Source organism: Sceloporus occidentalis, unplaced genomic scaffold (assembly GCF_023333645.1).
Source record: "Sceloporus occidentalis isolate IW3139 unplaced genomic scaffold, rSceOcc1.0.p SCAF_3, whole genome shotgun sequence".
Classification (NCBI taxonomy): Eukaryota; Metazoa; Chordata; class Lepidosauria; order Squamata; family Phrynosomatidae; genus Sceloporus; species Sceloporus occidentalis.
The window spans coordinates 171,277,705-171,292,982 of NW_028316983.1; the positions used below are offsets into that span (position 1 = coordinate 171,277,705).

Below are 15,278 nucleotides of genomic sequence, written 5' to 3' on the forward strand. Positions count from 1 at the left end.
TTGGAAAGGAAACATTTTTATTTGTAGCTACATCTGTTGTCCCCAGAAGGATATACCTCCAAATTTCTGGGTCCTTGTTTCAAATAAACCAAGTTTTTATAGTATTTTGAAGAAAGGAAACTACAAATCACATTTTCTTTGGTTACATTGAATTAAACATTTACATCCCTGTATATTCATTGATTACACCTAACATACGTCTCTATCCCTTGTGGTACCCATCAATCAAAGCATTATCTATATGTTTTGTTTCACTGACCTCAAACTGTTTAGATAATACTTCCTTTTATTTGGGTTTGAATCTTAAATTAGGAGCCATTTCCAAATTGTTTACATTCCAAAACAGATAATTTCGCATGACCTAGAATATCAACCTTTGCTCTTAGTGCATGTCAGCATTGTAATCTTCAGCTCCTGAGCATTAGTCAAATTCTGGATTTCAACCAGTCTACCACACTCCAAGGGAGCGTGTTTCACAGTCGAACAGCTCTCCCTTTCAGGAAATTCTTCCCAATGTTGAGCTGGAATCTCTTTTCCTGTAGTTTGAATCCATTGCTCCGTGTCCTATTCTCTGGAGCTGCAGGAAAAAAGCTTGCTACATCCTCAATATGTCATCCTTTCAAATACCTAAACGGGGATATCATACCCTGTTTCCCTGAAAATAAGACATACCCATAAAATAAGCCGTAGCAGGATTTCTGAGCATTTGCGCAATATAAGCCATACCCCAAAAAAGAAGACATAGTGATAGGCCAGGAGCAAAACAGAAGGGGGCAGGAAGGGAGTGGAAAGATTGGGGTCAATGGGTCTAAAGGGACTGGAGTCGCAAGGAATTCAGGATGGAAATTCTGGGCTTGGAGAGTTATGGTGATTTCCAGAAGAAGATGACATAACTATATTTGAATAAATGTAGATTGTTGTAACATACTTAATAAAAATAAGACATCATCTGAAAATAAGCCATAGTGCGTCTTCTTGAGGAAAAATAAATATAAGACAGTGTCTTATTTTTGGAGAAACTTTGGCCTGTTACAGACTGCCAAAATAAAGCTGCTTCGGGTCTCTTTGGAGATATGCTGTTTAAATGATGCATGCATCCTAAGAATCCAGAAGCTGCACTAAAGCTGCACTCCAGTGCTTAGGAATGGAGTGTGGCTTTGGAGCGACCTCCGGACTCTTAGGACCCATGCATCATTTAAATAGCATACTGCCAAAGAGACCCGAAGCAGCTTTATTTTGGCAGTCTGTAACAGGCCACAGTATCACCTCTTAACCTTCACTTCTCTGAACATCCCCAGCTCCCTAAATCTCCCCTCATAGGACATGGTTTCCAGACCCTTCACCATTTTTGTCGCCCTCCTTTGGACACGCTCCAATTTGTCAACGTCCTTTTTGAACTGTGGTGCCCAGAACTGAACACGGTATTCCAGGTGAAGCCTGACCAAAGCAGCACAGAGCAGCACTATTACTTCCCTTGATCTAGACACTATACTTCTACTGATGCCGACTAAAATAGTGTTGGCCTTTTTAGCTGCCGCATCACACTGTTGACTCATGTCCAACTTGTGGTCTACTAGGATTCCTAGATCCTTTTCACATGGACTCTTGGTGTCACCCGGTGCAGTTTATTTGTCTATGGCTGGTGTTGTCGTGTGTTCAGAATAATGGCTGGACCAATAAAGATATATTATCTCTGTTCATTCCCTACAATTTTACCTTGGCAGGGGGTTCAGGGTATGTCACATCTAAAGCTGCAGCCTTAATAATAATCCCATTTTGGAGTGCTTCTACCAAAGCATCTTGACCAACTGCTGCACCTAATGGAGAGGAAATCTTGAAAGCAAGAGTGGGGAGGGGAGCCACAAAGCAGCTAGATATTTACTGCAAGATTTACAACCCACAGCTACACATATACACTTGAAAGTACACTTGTCCCTCCACATTCGCTGGGATTAGGGGCACAGGGCTGTCCCCTGTGAAATGTGGAAAAACCGCAAGTAACAAAAAACACTATGGCCCTTATCACATGGAGGCACTTAGCATTGCTAAAATGCCAGCAAAACATTACTGAAGTGCCAAGGTGTGATAGCCAGTAGCACTTCTAAATCATCATTGAGCCATCCTGCTTCTCTCCCGCTGTCAAAGCGTTCGCGGAGCAGTCATTTCTTGAATAACAGAACTTCCAGTTATTCAAGAAATGGCTGCTCTGCAAACACTTTGACAACAGGAGAGAAGCAGGACACCTCAATGATGATTTAGAAGCGCTACTGGCTATCTCACGCCTTTGTGCCTCAGGAACGTTTTGTTGACGGTAAGCCTCCATGTGATAAAGGCCTATGTTTTTACCTGAGAGAACACCTCTCTAGGAATCTCTAGGCCCTCCTAGGAATTGTAGTTCATTATGGCACCAGAGCTCTCTGACAGATAAGGCTGAATGTCTCACAGAACTACAGTTCCCAGAATTCCCTAGCACTGAGCCAGGGCAATTAAAAGCGGTCTCAAACTGGATTATTTCTGCAGTGTTCATTGGACCAACGATTCAAGTTTATTATTTATGTACCTACCAGAGGAGAAGTGAGGTACTTGTAGTGATTATGGTGGATTATGATGATGATTTTGGTTCAGATGGTAAAATACCCAGATTTGCTATTCTGCTTCAGTGTTTTTTGGACCATTACAACTTGCTGCCTTTTCATTACATTTCAAATTGGCCATCAAACATGGCTAACAGCCTGACAAAAACATGCAACAGGATATATCATCTGTAGCATACTTCCTCTAATATAATACTAGCAGACATCTAAACCATTAATTAGTTTCTTGTTCGTATACAGATATACCAGAAATGTATTTCAACCCTGACTTTACAGAATTACTGTAGGCCTATTTTTGCTGCTCATGTTTCTGAATCCAGAATCTTCAAATTCCCTTTTCCTCTTAAACATGACACATCATTAATGTAAGCCTTCCTGGTGAAATTGTGGTAGTGTTAGTTTTTGGGTTTTTTAGGTAAGAATAATTTGAATTAAAATATTTACACAGAAAAGGCTAAGCATTTGGCTGTGGGTGGACTCTGTTAAAGCTGATCCAAGATACCATGCCATGCATTCCATGATGGAGCACACATCCCCTTCTGAATTTTTGGTAACTGCAAAAATGCACTTTGGCAGCATCTGCCCTACAGAAAAAATCCAGCTTGACACCACTTTAACTGTCATGGCTCCATGCTATGGAATTCTGGAATTTGTACAGTAGTTTATTGTGGCACCAGGGCTCTCTGACAGAGAAGGCTAAAAGTCTCACAAAACTATAGTTCCCAGAATTCCGTTTCATTAAGCATGGCAGTGAAAGTGGTGTCAAACTGGATTATCTCTGCAGTTTGGACAGCCCCCATGTGTCACAGTCAGCAGCTACACAAATTCAGAAACTGTGCATGTTACTACAGTGTGCCATAGGTTCGCCATCACTGTCCTAGACTACTACAATGTGGCCATGCTGGCTAAGGGAGACTGGGAATTGTAGTCCAAAAAAGTATGTTTTTAAAGTTCTGGACATATGTAACTGACATTTTTAGGGATAATACTTGAAATGCTTGGCAACACATTTCTTTGATATTTCGATTCTCAGCACTAGAGTTCTAATACACAAGGTTTTAAAGTGACAAATTGCAACAAATCTCTTAACTTTTTATTTTCCACTTTGATTTCCTATTCCCTTTAGCAAATCTCTGTAGAATAATCTGAAGAATACAATAAAAGTAACAAAAATTCCCTGTTTATCCATATTATCTTTTACAGATCTGAGGAATGTGATTCAAGAGATTCTGTTGCAGGGAAAAATCCATACATCACTTTCTTAAGTAAGATTTGAGGCAGATACAGATGACTGTACATAGAATGGGGGTATTCATCCAGGAGCACAGGTAGGACATATTACCCACGATGTACTTCATTAGGGACTGGAAGATCATTTACTGCAGCTACAATGCTTTCGACCATGTTTTTCATCATAAGGCGGCGGGTTTGTGAAGTTGCACTTCCAATGTGTGGTGTTATAATCACATTCTTTAAATGTAGCAAAGGATGGTCTCTGGAGGGGAAGGAAAGGAAATCAGAGATTTTCATTAAATGTTAATGATGCATATTAAACTATTTCTGTTCTGAAAATAGGGTGGGGAGAAACAATTTAAAGCAAACCCATACAAACCTATCAGACTTTTAAGATCGACAGGGAAAGACTTTCTCAGTCCCACTATCAATGCAGTCTCATTTGAGAGAGCCTTTTTCATGATTGCTCCCATCCTCTGGAACTCCCTTCCATTGGAGGCAAGGCTGACCTCCCTGCCTTCCTTTTGCCAGGAGGCAAAGACCTTTTTGTTTAAGCAGGCTTTTAATGGGTAAGCAGGGAAGTTTCTTACTCGGATGTATATTTTATTTTATTTTTTACATTTATATATCTTTTAAATAATTCCATATAGTTTAATGGTTTTTTAAAATATTGTTTTAATTTTTGACGTCAAGTTTTTAAAATGTGCTTTCTTTGGGATCCACCTTGGGTCTCATTCTGGAAGAAAGGCGGCATACAAATGAAATAAATAAAGCGAAATATTATGGTTGGAGTTACAGGTACTTCCATAAGCACAAATATAAGGATTACAGTTCAGCACTCCATAATATTACCTCTAAACGTGAGTAGATGGATGGGCATTATTGTAACTTAGCATTCACCCCAAGTAAATGTTATCGCATAATCCTACTAACCATTCTATTCCCTACATAACACATTACATTGAAGTATATCACATTGGACGAATCCTGTGCAGAAAATAGATTTAAACTGTAAACAACCCGCATTTGTGGGTTGTTTTTCAGACGACATTCAGGGTTAACCAGAACAGAAAGTTTTGGGGGAAAAAAAACATAATTGTGGGGTGTTTTTCAAATGACATTTGCGTGAAAGAGAAATAACGCAAAAATAACCTGAACGCAAAGTCGTCAAAACTAGCTTCTTTTTACTTTTGCTAAATTTCAAAAGTACAAAGGAGCTTTCCATTCAGATTATTTTAGCGTTATTTTTCTTTCACACCAACACATCTGACAAACAATACCCAGATTTTAAACAAACCACATTTGTGTTCTTTTGGAGTTAGTAGACAGCTATCTAATCTTAATATAACCCTGGTCTGAGATGAATTACATGAATTAGGAGTCAGAACATATTTTGGGATAGATTATGCCAAAGACATGATAGCAGAGCCAAAACATTCATAGACTAGAATAGTCCTATATATTCATAGACTAGAAATTGTAATCCTACTTGACCATTTAATACTGAACAATGTTTACCTTGGTAATGGCTCAGGATATGTCACATCCAAAGCTGCAGCCTTAATAACTCCATTCTGGAGAGCGTTCACCAGGGCATCTTGATCAACCACTTGGCCTAAATTAAAAATAGAATAATTTTCCTAAACCAAGATATTGATTTTTTAACTGCAAAATAGAAAATAAAGACCTCCAAATTCTACTAAAAGATTTTCACCAAACTATAACTGATGTTCAGTATCTTGGGGATGGGAAATGTGTGGTTGTCCAAATGTCATTACCTCTTTACTCACCACTGGCTGCACTGGCTAGAGTTGTTGGGATGTGTAGTCCAACAACATCTGGATGGCTGCATATTCCTTTTTTTTGGAATATTTGGTCCATCTAGTTTCAGCATACCTAAAGTGATCTCCCTATTCAAGTGTAGCCTGCATACTACAGAAAGTTCTCAGGCTTCATGAAGTTGCAAGGTTTCTCTTCCAAAAGAAGCATATAGGACTTTTGTATACCTGTGTTGTGTATCTGTGTTGATCTGAAAAAGGACATCTGCTGATTTAATTGCAGTCTTCAATGGAATCAACATGTTCCCACAGGTCTTATCATACTTGAAAGCACATGCTAATATTGCTCACACTAGCTAGGGAGTTTCAGATGAATCATCATCTCAGGTTTATATACTTGTGCGTGCACAAACACACAACAGCGGTTATGCATACCATAGGCCTGTTACAGACTGCCAAAATAAAGCTGCTTCGGGTCTCTTTGGAGGTAAGCTATTTAAATGATGCATGGGTCCTAAGAGTCCGGAGGTCGCGCCAAAGCCACACTCCATTCCTAAGCACTGGAGTGCAGCTTTGGTGCAGCTTCCAGATTCTTAGGATGCATGCATCATTTAAACAGCATACCTCTAAAGAGACCCGAAGCAGCTTTATTTTGGCAGTCTGTAACAGGCCATAAGCTCTATCTGTTGCAACAATATAGTGACTTCCTTAGTTAATCCTATCCATGTGACTGTCAGAACAATTCTATACTGTAATGAAACTGGGGTCACTATACGTACAGCCATATCCAACATATGCTCAAGACAAGTCTGAGGTGAAGAGAATATAGCAAAAACATTTTTAATGGCCATTCACACACCCAGTGACCTTGGCAATAGAGCCAGTACTCAACAATCCCAGAAAGCACTGGCGATGATAATCCTGGATCATCCAGGAAAAAAGAAACCATGACAGCCAATATGGGGGTATAGTAATGACAAAAGCATCCCACCCTTGATACCACACATGGCTACATCATAGAATATCTAACATGTCAGTCCCAGAGATACAGGCAACATGTACACAGCACCTGAGAGTCTCCAGGAGAGCCCTGCAGGGAGATCCCAAATCCTACACTTATTACACAAGTTTTCTGTAGCTACCTACAAAAGCAATCCCCAACCATTTCAGCCCTGTTAGCTCAATAGGCTAGTCCCAATGGGCAAGGCCAGCCCTGCTGAACAACATCCCAGCCTCAACTTCCTCAGTTATCTTGCACACTTGAGTGTTTTGATGGTGTAACTGATGGTACAGACCAAGAAATTTTGCTGTCTCGGTAATAAATGCTGCTCTCCTCCAAGTAAAGATAATAAATGTCGCTCTCTTCCAAGCAAAGGTGAACAGCAGCTATATCCAGTCAGATTATTTTTATACTTAAGGTAGACATTTCCAGAAATTTCACAACAATAAAAATAACTTAATAAATTAAATAACGATTTGCTGCTCTTCATAACTAATGGTGTGTATTGGTAGCATTTCCCCAGAGTATCTGAGAGGCCTCAGAGATTATAGAAACAGCATGTTTTCACTCCACTGTTTTGGTGGGGCTTTCCACTGGATTTGTAGATTAGGGATGAGAATTGTGCAACCTTCCAGATGTTGTCAGATTGTAACTCCCAGTGTTTGCACCACTGATTATGCTAGCTAAGTGTTGTGCAGTTCAACTCTGGAGGACCATAGAATTCTCACCCGTTATAGCCCTTCAGTTGCCAGAACTATCCTAAGTAAGTTCATAATCAAATGTGTTTAAACAGATTTTAGTGGTAATTTCATAGTTGCTGTAGGTTTATCAAAATGAATGAAAATGTGGTTATATGTGGTTATATCAAAATGAATAAAAATGTGGTTTTATACTCTACCTCTGCAGATGTTGATTAGAGTAGCAGTGGGTTTCATGAGCTTTAACTCCTTTTCCCCAATCAGCCTGCATGTTTGAGGTGTTAAATTGACAACCAGCATCACAAAATCAGATTGTTGGAGTACATTTTCCATCTTGTGGCAATAAAAAGCACCAACAGCCTGTTCGTCTGTTTCTTTTCTGTAAGAAGCAAACATTTTGTAAGAAGCAAACATTGCTCCTAAAGTTCCAACATAAAACAATTACTCAGTTGCAGTAAAATATTCCCCTGAAACCACTGAGTGAGGTTCAGGATTTCAAAAGGACATGGACTGAAAGGCCAGAGAGAGAGAGAGCTAAGCACCATCTGCATATCAGTTGTGTGCCTTCAAGTTGTTTCTGACATGTGGCAACCCTAAACTGAATCTATCATGGAGTTTTCCAGGGCTGAGAGTGTGTGACTTGCCCAAGGTCACTCAGTGAGTCCATGGCCAAGCAGGGAATCAAACTCTGGTCTCCAGAGTTGTAGTCTAACACTCAAATCATTACACCACACTGGCTCTCTAAATCAGTTATACCAAACCCCATATGACATTACTTAGTGTGAAGTGGGAAATAACCTACTGTGTTATTAATTACTTTTCTATCTCTTAAAAATGTCCTTGCAATTAATAAAAGAATGGCATAAAACCTGAAAAATGTCTGTTAAAATGCCTAAAAATTTATTTTACAGGTACCTGTAAAACATGAGTAGAACAGCTTCACACCAACAAGTTAGTAGTTTAAGTTTGAAAACTAGCTTTTGTTACACTCTTGTTACATTCAAAATTGGTTCAGGTAACAACATTATTTGACACTTGTGTCTTCTATGCTTTGATTTATACTCCTATTTTATACTTGTAGATAAACCCATTACTCTCATTACCCAGGTAACAACTGCCTTTGAAACGTGTTCATGAAAGTGGGGCTGGGATAGCAATATCTTTATAATTTTTGAAGTTCACATTCCTGACAGGTCAAGAAAAGTCAGTAATAGTTTACTTGCAATGGATCTGCAAGTGCAACAGAAGTGAAGCAATTATTGCTGAAGATAGCGGGAAAGGAAAATCAGTTTAAAAACATCCAGATTGAGACCAAGATCTACTGTAAGATCAATCAGATCAAAGAAGAGATTTACCTCCGGTTCCTGTTATGATAAAGGATTTTCATGTCAAACGCTTTGGCTCTCTGGGCCACCTTATAACCTATGGTGCCCATTCCAATGATCCCCAGAGTTGCACCAGTTACGTCTTCTCCCAGCCAGTCAGCCTTAAAATATTTAGTGTCAGGAGAAACTGACATCTGGTGACCTAGGAATTGAAATAAACAGAGGTATGGTCCATGCAGCTCTTCCTGTTGTATGACTTGGATGATAAGAAGTATAAGTGCTCTGTAATGGGATTCTGCACTGAAGGAAGAAGAGTGTATACCATCTTAAACTGGGACTTTGTTTTCTGGGAAACCATCTCAACTAGTAAAAAAATAAAACTTTCTAAATTGTGTTCTATTGATGTACTTTGCCTTCTCCAGTGCCTGAATTAATATCCTGTCCTGTCACAAAAAGACTATCTGAGGAATTTATTACTCTCTTCACACAAAGAGTCCTGTGAACTTCACAACTGCTAGAGACAGGTTTGAGGTTTCAAAGGGACCCGTGAAGGACAGCACTGGGAAATAATTTACCTGCACTCTTAAGTGATACCATGAATGTGGAGCTTAAACATTTGCTGAAGATACGAAAAACTGTTGAAAGTAGGGGATACAACTATAGATACTGCAGAATTAAAGTAGTTTCACACCACTTTGACTGCCATTACTCTATCCTACAGAATCCTAGGATATGTAGTTTGGTGAAGCACCAGAGCTCTCTGGCAGACCAGCTGAATACTTCACCAAGCTACAAATCCCAGAATTTTGTAGGATAGAGTCATGGCAGTTGAAGTGGTGTCAAACTGCTTTAATTCTGCAGTGTGGATTCACCCTACATTTTCACAATTCAGCATTCCAAAATTGCTTGGAGAACAATGTTTCAAGAGTCATCATCAATGGCTGCATTTCATACTGGAGGAAAGCCTTGCATGGAGTGACATGGGGTTCTGTTCTGGGCCTGACACACTTCAGTATTTTAATCAATTACCTAGATTATAGGTTAGTGCAAATCCTTATAAATTTTGTGAATGACACATTGGAAAATTGGAACAGAATTCAAAAGAACCTTGATAAACTAGAAAATGGAGCTGAAAGTTATAGAATGAAATTCAACAGACACAAATGCAAAATTCTACATTCAGACCACAAAAATCAAATGGACATTTATAGAATGGAGGGCATTAGACTTAGCAGCGGTACATTGAAAAGAACATTGTTGGTCCTAAACTTGAACATGAGCCAGGAGTGTGCTGCTGCAGCAAAGAAAACAAATAATGTTTTAGTTTGCATTAATAGAATTGTTTCCAAGACAGAGAATGCAACAATCCCACTATACTCTGTGCAAGTCAGGCCTCATCTGGAATACTGTATTCAGTTATAGATGCCCCATTTCAAGAAGCATATAGACAAGTTAGTGCAGGATCAGGGAAGGGCAACAAGGATAATAAGATGTATGGAGAACAAAAAATATGAGAAAAGATTGAAGGAGCAGGCCATGTTCAGTCCGGTGAAAAGAAGACTGAGAGGTGGCATGATTGCATTTTTAAAGTATCTTAAGAGTTGTCCTAGAGAAGAAGGTGCAGGTTTGTTCTCTGCTGCCCCAGAGGGTAGGATCATACCTTGTGGTTTTATGTTACAGGCAGATAGATTTCAAATGAACATTAGAAGGAACATCTTAATAGTGAGAGTGGTTTGGCGGAGTTTCTCTGGATGTCTTTTTTAAACAAACAAACAAACAAACAAGCTTCATTTATATACTGTTTCATACTGCCTAAGCAGTGTCTAAGCGGTTTACAACTGTAAGCTAATTTGCCCCCAACAATCTGGGTCCTCATTTTAGCGACCTTGGAAGGATGCAAGCCTGAGTCGAGCTTGAGCCCTTTTGCTGGTCTTGAATTCGCAACCTTGTGGTTTTGAGTTAGTGGCTGGACAACTACCTACTGGGGATGGTCTTTCTGGATTTCCTGCATAGATTTGGGAGAGTGGGATGGATTTGGTGGCCCATAGGGCCCCTCCAACATACTGTCAAAATTTGACAGTATGTGATCAATATTGGATTGGAAATCAAGCATGCAGACAGAAGTTTTTGCCCAAAAAGATCATTCCACCAATCACTTTTTTAAAATTCACATGGTTCCACATTTATCTCTGGGTCCAATTTAAGGTTTGCCTAAACCAAAAATCAGCAACAGAAAAGGTGTAGCCCTCCAGTTTTGGACTGTCATTTCTATGCTCCCACAAAGGTACAATTAGAACTGCTGTTCGTTCTTTTCAGTGCCAAGTCAAAACGTAGTAAACATAGGTAAAACTTTGGGGGTCTGATCTACTTCCTCCAAAATATACATGTACCAAATGTTTTGACTACTTTAACCTTCTAAGATGCTTTAACATGTTAAATTGTTTAATATATGTTAATCTGTTTAAATTATTGTATTGTTGAATTTGTTTAAATTGTTGTTACTGCATGCCATCCTAAGACCCCATGATACAGGGTAGAAGACAAATATTTTAGTAAAATAAAGAAATAAAATGAAGAAATCCTTCATAATTAAGTCGGTTGGATAGGGCTGGTATAAATTACTATCCAACAACATCCAGAGGACCACAATTCCCCATCTCTGCTAGAAGAATCCGAAAGGTCTTTTGTCCATCAGGATATTTAAAAGATTGTCTCTTCTACCAAGAACCTGCCCATCGACTGTGGTAGTCTTTGGGGGCATTGATCTGAGTTCTGCTACTAGGAAGATTTAACTAATTGGAGGGAGACATTTCAGTGGTGACTCCCCACCTGTGGAACTCCCTCTTACTAGAGAAATTAGACTGTCTGTATCTCTTTTCAATGGGAGATGAAGATGCTTTTATTATGCTGAACTTCCAGTGTAAATGTCATACCTGTTTTTTGTTTTAAGTGTTTACATTGGATTTTAAAGTATATTTAGATTTTCCTTTAACACACTACATTGGGAGCTTTTATTAAGGTCATAAGGTGATATAGTTTTATAAGTAAAATGAATAAATATAACTGGTTCTTCCACATCATTTTATGTGGTTTAAGACATGGGAGCCTTAAAACAGAAGCCTTGTCAATGCATTTTAAGTGCACTGTAATGGCTATGATTATTAATGATCAAGTTTCACTGCATTAGTATCTGCACCATAAACACTGTATAATGGAAACAATATAAGCCAGGTTTGCACAGATTTTTACTAATGAAACCAGCTGTTCTCCAACCCACATTGGCACTTTGCTTACAACACATATTTTCAAGTAGAGCTCTTTAAACATGACCACTCTTAATGGTAGGTCTGTGTAATTAGGTGCATGTAGCATATGGAAAATCCCAAGATGATAGTGATATTGCAACAGCATTTAAAGATAGCAAATGCATTCTAGGTTACACGTAATGGGAGATGTTTAACACTGATTAGCTGATTTAAGAAATTCTGTAATATGATTACTGTGAAGTTTTTAACCATAGCAAATTCACATATAAAGTATTTATTAAAGCAATGCATAGGAGACTGAATTGTACCTTCCACAATTCTCCTAGCAGAAGCTAGCATCAAAGCTATTCCCAGGTCTGCTGTAGCATTGGTAACTGCAAATGGAGTGTTAGCCACTTTCACACCAAAGCTGAAAATTAACTTTAGGTCCAGGTGATCCAGTCCAACACCAGAGTTTGCAATCACCTTTAAGTTTGGCAAGGTCTCTAGAAGCTCCCTGTTAACCACTGGCTTTTGGACCCACATAAATACTGCTTTGATTTTGTGACTAAGAGCTTCCTTGTTTTTAAGAAATTCCTTCATGGTGATGAGCTTCAGATGTTTCTCCAGAAACTCGACATGGTCTTCATATACTCCATCAGGACCTCCTATAACATTTATCAGTGTATATGGATGCTCCTTTTCTTCCATGTTCTGTTAAAAAAAATATACATCATCATTGTTGACAGCAGGACTCAGGGGAACTTATTTCTAAGATGCACAAAGGTAGGTTGTACATGTACAGTATGGTTTAATTCTACATAAAGAGTGGGATGGAGGATTTACTTTGTGTATGTGCCCTCTAATTGACTGTTAATGAATGGAGAACCCATTAATTTTGTAGTGTTTTCTTAGGCAAGTACTCAGAGGTGGTTTCCTACTAATCAGACCCACTAATTAGACCTTGCTGGAGTGCTGTTTCTTCATTAGGTGGAGAGCTATTCTGACCCAGAAACTTCTCCATACCAAGCACTTATTGTGCTAAGATCAGCACATCCATGAACTATAAATATATATGCACTGCCAACATATTTGTTTCAGACTTTTGGTACAAACGTCCTAGTTGTGTTTTTTTGTTTTTTTGGCTTTTTCTGCTCTCTCTCCTAATGTGTAGCAAACTGGCTGCTTCCAGAAGGGCCAAAAGGCGCTATTAAGTGGGTTTATAAATAATTGTGAAACTTTGCTTATGCAGAAGAATTTTGTTGCACGGTTTGAAGATAAATGACTCAATAATTTGTATCCGCACTGAAACTTGATAGAAGCAACAAGCTAGTTAATGATAATGTGGGAGGATAATTAGGAGGGGGAAAAAGTTCAAGTGAGAAAAGTGCAAAAAAAAAAAAAAATCTTGAGAAGATCAGATGAAGGAATCTACAGAATTATAGAGATAATAGCCAAGGGAATTATGATTCTGGGTCAATTCAGAAGCAATTATCTTTGGTTATTAAGATAAATAAGGGGAAAAAAATCAAATTTACAATAAACACTCTCAATTTACCATGCATTTATAATTTCATTATGACTATATCCAAGAACAGACCTTTGGACTTTACTGTAAATACTGTATGTCCTTATTTTAGTTTTTCCTTTGTCTGCAATTAAACTTTAATTGGCCCTCTTGGTTTTGGGAGCCATTTTGCTTTTCTGTTTTACTTTATTAGTTTTATAGCAAACTTTGAACACAGTACTGTCCGCCCTCTATATCAGAGGATTTTTTTATCCATGAATTCAAGCATCCATGCTTTGAAAATATTTTTTAAAAGGTATACAGTGTAAATTCCAAAAAGCAAACCTTCATTTTCCCTTTTTATATAAGGGACACTATTTTACTATGCCACAGTCTTTAATGGGACATCAGTATCTATGGATTTTGGTATCCATAGGAGGTCTTGGAACAAAACCCCAGTGGATACCAAGGGCCCGTTGTATTTCATCCTCCAACATGAATTGGTCAGAACAGTACTTCTCTCCTAATTAAACCCCAAATATGGGTATTACAGCAACCTATAGACTATTAAATTCCATTCCGCCCTCATGGATCCTGTAACGGGGCTCAAGCGCCTATGAGACTAGGCTATGATGGGCTGAGCTCTCCAGAATAATCTGGCAAACTTGGACCATCAGTATTGTCATTCCTATGTAGCTGAATTTCTTTGGGAATTATTGATCATAAGTCTCTCAAATGTTCAAGCACTAAGAATATTAAGATATTTGTTGTTCAGCACTCCGAGGAATAATCTAGCCTATGCACACTTTGAAACAGTATTAAAGACCTATCTATTCGTGGCCAACCTACCCAGTTGATTTTAAATTATGAATTTTAGATTGGTGTATTATGTTTGGATGATTTTAATGTGCCCTATGCTTATGTTTAAATGGTTTTATATGTTTTAATCCATGTTGTACTCTGCCACTGGCCTTGTGGAGAGGTAGATAAAAAATTATTACAGGTTGAGTCTCCTTTGTCCAGAATTCCAAAATCCCAAATATTCCAAAATCCAAAACTGTCCACATGGGTGGCTGAGACAGTGACCCCTTAGCTTCCTGATAGTTCAGTGTACACAAAATTTTTCCATGCGCAAAATTATGAAAAATACTCTGTCTAAAATTACCTTCAGGCTGTGTAAATAAGATGTATGCAAAACATAAATGAATTGCATTTTAGACTTGGCTCCCATTGCCAAAATACCTCACTATGTACATGCAAATATTTTTAAAAAATAACAACCTCAAAACGCTGAAATCCAAAACACTTCTGGTTTCAAGCATTTTGGATAAGGAAGAATCAATCTGTGTTGTTGTGGATGGGAAACAACAACATTTGTCCGCAAATAGACAAAACTGTTAGAAACTTGAGAGGGTTGGGACTATAACTCTGGAGACCAGGGTTCAATGAAACCCACTGGTGACCTTGGGCAAGTCACACTTTCTCAGCCTCAGGGGAAGGCAATGGCAAACCTGTTCTGAACAAATCATGTCAAGAAAACTCATGATAGGTTCACCCTAGGGTTGCTCTAAGTCGGAAACGCAACACACACAGTAATAACCTCCCTGCCACTGTGGACCCTCACATCTTAAAAACAGCTCCAAGAACCCTTCCAACATCTTCCATTTGATCTTGATTTTTTATCTTTCTCTTCTCAAATATTGGGAACAGGGGCTCCTTTCCTCAGGACAACCTCCCCCTCCCCAAACTCTCAGAAGTCCCTCTGTTTTGTTGCTTAAATTTGCACAAACCAATCCTATTGGTTGGAGTTCCCATCCCATCCCCAAAATATGGTAATTTGGTCTGAGGCTCTAAAAAAATTCTAGAGAGGAAATCCATTAGGATTTGTGCTGCATCTG

The 15,278-nt window shown here is 38.7% G+C and overlaps 1 protein-coding gene across 1 annotated transcript; it reads right to left on the bottom strand.

Annotated features, from left to right (window-relative positions):
- Nucleotides 1-3,846: 3,846 nt before the first annotated feature.
- LOC149317114 (uncharacterized) lies at nt 3,847-12,584 on the bottom strand. Its single transcript, XM_089518827.1, has 5 exons — nt 12,203-12,584; nt 8,659-8,830; nt 7,504-7,682; nt 5,346-5,442; nt 3,847-4,089 (listed from the first exon to the last, which is right to left on the bottom strand). Exons 1-5 carry the CDS (start codon nt 12,582-12,584, stop codon nt 3,933-3,935), a joined length of 987 nt encoding a protein of 328 aa, XP_089374953.1. The 3' UTR covers nt 3,847-3,932.
- Between the last annotated feature and the right edge of the window lie 2,694 nt (nt 12,585-15,278).